The 4,276-nt window shown below is 53.8% G+C and overlaps 1 protein-coding gene across 1 annotated transcript in view; it reads left to right on the top strand.

Annotated features, from left to right (window-relative positions):
• Nucleotides 1–4,276, top strand: part of DECR1 (2,4-dienoyl CoA reductase 1, mitochondrial) — a 21,707-nt gene that overhangs the window by 13,643 nt on the left and 3,788 nt on the right. The window contains exons 6-7 of the mRNA XM_005880366.2: nt 680–827; nt 4,014–4,113. Coding sequence (XP_005880428.1) covers nt 680–827; nt 4,014–4,113 — 248 coding nt within the window. The remainder of the gene's footprint in view (nt 1–679; nt 828–4,013; nt 4,114–4,276) is intronic.

Genomic DNA, 4,276 nt, shown 5'->3' with positions numbered 1-4,276 from the left:
GTGCGCAGCGCCGCGGCGCCGCTTAAACAGGCCCGATCAGAACCGCCGCTGCCAGGCCTTCGGACGGTCCGCAGAGCAAACCGCACCTCCCGCTATTCATCGGAGTGTGACCACCCAGAGCCCTGGGCCGGAGCACAGTGTAGCTTAAAGGGCTCTTGGTTGCCTAATGACCTTGGTCGTGTCTGTCGTGGAGAATAATACAAACAAGGAGCCCACGGGCCCAGGCTTCTCGGTTCACCTGGGCGGGCTCTCAGGCTGCGGGGGGTGGGGGTGAAGGTAAGGGGTGGGCGCCCCCGCTCCCAAGGAGGCTCTTAGGTTACAGACAGCAATGGTACCGACTGCCCCGGAGCGAGGCAGGGCCTGCACAGGCAGAGGAGACACAGGTCAGCAGCAGGAGTGTCTCTGGGTGAGTGAAGCTGAAGTTAAAGGTATTGTAACTGAGATCCCTTGAAGTAAAGTAGTCACATGGTAGGTGTTCACCTCTATTTATGTCCTCAATAACAGACTGCACCCTGGTTTTGAGAGGAGAAGTAGGATTCAGAAATTTGGAAAATGACAGGAGGTTTTCACAGGCTCAATCTCGGTGTTCCCAGCAGACTGGTCTTACTGTGTTCGTCGGGTAACAAGTTTCGGGGTGACGACCCTCATCAGGTCTCTGACTGCCTTGCTCCTCTGCTAGGTTGTGATAAACAATGCAGCGGGCAACTTCATTTCTCCCACGGAGAGACTGTCCCCCAACGCCTGGAGGACCATCACCGACATAGTCCTGAACGGCACGGCCTTTGTCACCCTGGAAGTGGGGAAGCAGCTCATTAAGGCACAGCGAGGTGGGACTGCGCGTCTCCCCGTCCCCAGCTGCCGTGCGTGGGCTTGTGGGCAGCCGCGTGGACAGAAGTCAGGGCAGTGTCCACCCCGGGACAAGGTTGTCTCACGGAGAGGAGGGTCCTCCCTGTGCTGGGGTGAGCTGGGTCCGTGTCAGGAGCATTGGGCCATGGGAGTGGCCAGCTCTCCCCCGATGACCGTCTGGCTGAGCTGGGTTTTCAGAGGTGGTCGGAGCGGGGACAGTTATTTCCTTTGGATCTCTCGAAAGTGCCTCATGAGGGTGGGATGGTTGGGAAGGTTATCGCAACCCGGCAGGGGAATGGGGGTGGCCAAGAGGAGGGGACCACTGGAGGCTGGTTTCTTCTTGCACGTGGACGGATGGATGCGGGATAATTCAGGACGTTAGAAGATCTGGCCTTACTGGGCAGATGAGGGTTCTGCGTGGTGAGTGAGCGGGTGAGGACAGCCATGGAAGGCTGAGGGCTGTGGGTTTACAGGGGCTACTAGGAAGACATTTGCGTTTAGTTTGGGGAGGGGTGTGGGGACAGACAGCAGGTGCTGGAGAGGCCTCAGCTGCCTGTGTGTGTGCACAAGTCTATGTGTGTGCGTGTGTATGTGTGTGTGTGTGTGTGTGTGTGTGTGTGTACACGCTGAGAACTCCTGTACGTTCTCCAGCCGTCACTGAAATTCAAACCCAGGCCACCCATTCCCCCACACAAAGGGGATGTGATCTAGGTTGGAGTTGGAGTGATTTTTATTTTTTACTTTATTTTTCAGAAAGGATGGGTGATGGGGACGGGAGACAGCACCTGGCTGAGCCCTCTCTGTCCCTTCTGCCCCAGAACCTTGGTCTCTGGGCCTCTTCTTCCTCCACCAGACCTTCTCCACATCTCACTCATCCCCCCTCGGCCCTCTTCTCTGTTCTCGGTTTCTCCCCGCCTCCGTCTCTCATCACTGTGTTTCTTGTCTCCCTGTCTCTCTTACACTTCAGCCACCCGGTGAGCCTGCCTTCTCTCTGACTTTCCTTTCTTCTCTCATTAATGTCTCATTTAAAAACAGACTCGGATCTATTTTTATTCCTCACATTGGATTAAAATTCTATGGGCTTCATTAAAAATATATTCGCTAAAACTTTTCAAAGGATGGAAGCCCGTTTTTACTCTTCCAAGATTCCTGTTGGTCATAGCTTCTGTGGCCGCGGGGTTCACGGCCTGGCTCCACAGCCTGTGGAGCTCAGCGCACAGGGTCTCTCCGGGCAGAGCCCCAGCCCAGGAACGCGGGTGTGGTGGCGTCTGAACATGTCAAAGTGTGGGACCCCGGGGTCCCGCGAGAGCAGCAGGCTGGTGACCTGTGAGCAGAAGCATCGAGGTGGTTGGGCCAAGGAGGGTGGGAGGCGAGGGCGCTGGCAGCTGGAGGGCATGGCTGGCAGGCGGGACTTGGGGAGGCTGTGCCTGAGGGCCAAGGACTGTGGCCTGAGCGGGGCTGGGCAGCATTGGGGATGTGGCAAAAGTAGGTTTCTAAGCAAAATTAACAATACTCAACAAGCAAGAGACAGGAAGCTTCTGAAGACACCCCAGCACGGTCAGCGAGGGCACGGCTTCTTTGGGGAGGGACATAGAAAGTACCACACTGCGACCCACTCATCACTAGGCTATCGTGGTCAAGTGTGAATAGCAGTAAACAGTGAGAAAAAGAATACCTCATTTTATTAAAGAGCTGAGAGAACTTGCAATGAGGGAAGACTGACAGAGAGACTAATATGGGGTGTTATTTAAGAATTAGTCACAAAGGACATGGGCAGGATAAATACTGAATGTTTGATCCCTAGATCAAAAGAAAGGAGCTAAACCTTACAGTCTCACCTCCATAAGTCTGCTACCCGCCGGCACTGTCCATGGTTATCGCGGTTTCGCCGACGTGTGCCCTGCACTGCACGCACACGCCCATGACTGCCCTGTGCCTTCGAGCTGTTCCTCCAACCCGCTCCTTCCCACCGGCCCCCAGCCTCCTCCCCGCAGTCTGGCTGTGTATCTGTGAGTCTGTTTCAGTTTTGTTTGTTTGTTGTTTTGCTTGTAGACTCCGCATGCACAGGAAATCACATGGCATTTGTCTCTCTCTGTCTGACTTATTTCACTCCGCATAAGACCAGTGACTAGGCCAGGACTTCCAGCCCGTGTGCCGCGAGGGCTTTACAACGTGACTGACTGGCTTCTTTCCCCTAAGGCTTAGGTTGTCCGATAGAACAGTGACAACAGCCAGCACAGCAGTAGCCATCCTGTGTGAATTAATCAAAATTATACCTTTTTTTTTTTGTCAGACCAGCAAAAATGTAATATATTTTTTGCTGTGTTGTAGACTTTTAGTAATTAGTTTGTGTGCCATGAGATGAAAAAGTTGAAAATTGCTGCTCTAGGCCATCCATAGTGTTGCAGATGGTAAGATTTTATTCTTTTTAATTCTGATTAATATTCCATTGTCTCTATGTGCCACGGCTTCCTTATCCAGGTGTCTGTCCACTTAGACGGCTTCCACATCGGCTGTGATCAATAGCACTGCATGAACACAGGGTGTTTGTCTTTTCGAATTAGTGTGTTCATTTTCTTCAGATATATTCCTAGAATGGGAGTCACTGGGTCACATGGGAGTTCTATTTTTAATTTTTTGAGGCGCCTCCATACTGTTTTCCAAAGTGGCTGCATCAGTCTGCACTCCCACCAACAGAACGTGCACGAGGCCCCCTTTCCCCGCACCCGCCAGCACTTGTCTTGCTGATGGTTGGCAATCGCCATTCTGCAGGTGTGAGGCGGTGCCTCCTTGTGCCTTCAATTTGCATTTCCTGGATGGTCCTGACACTGAGCATCGTTCATATGTCTGTTGGCTTTCTGTGTCCTCTTTGGACAAAGGTCTCTGCCCATTTGTTAATTGGGTCGCTGGTTTGGGGGTTAAGTTATATGAGTTCTCTATATATTTTGGATATTAACCCCCCATTCGACATGTCCTCTGGGAATATCTTCTCCACTCAGCGGCTGTCTTTTCGTCTTGCTCACGGTTTCCTTTGCTGTGCCGACGGTTTAGTTCGATGCAGTCCCCCAACGTTAGTTTTGCTTTTGCTGCCCTTGCCGAGGAGACACGCCCAGAGAGACGCGGTGAGAGCCTGCGGATGTAGCTGCTAACGGTCCTTTCCATTCCAGGAGCAGCATTTCTCGCCATCACCACCATCTACGCGGAGAGCGGGTCGGGCTTCGTGGTGCCCAGCGCTTCCGCCAAGGCCGGGGTGGAAGCCCTGAACAAGTGAGTCACCTGTGCCGCTCCGCCGCTAGGCGACGTCCTCGAACCCCTCCCTCCTCCCGTGGAGCATGCACTACCCTGTCCACGCAGGACTGAGCCCAGAGCGAGGCCCCTCCGCACAAGGCTTCCGCCGGCGCTGGCGCTGGGCGTGGTGCTGGGCGTGGTG

The sequence above is a fragment of the Myotis brandtii genome, unplaced genomic scaffold, assembly GCF_000412655.1.
Source record: "Myotis brandtii unplaced genomic scaffold, ASM41265v1 scaffold634, whole genome shotgun sequence".
Classification (NCBI taxonomy): Eukaryota; Metazoa; Chordata; class Mammalia; order Chiroptera; family Vespertilionidae; genus Myotis; species Myotis brandtii.
The sequence above is the reverse complement of the archived record's forward strand: the minus strand, read 5'-3'. Positions and strand labels throughout refer to the sequence as shown.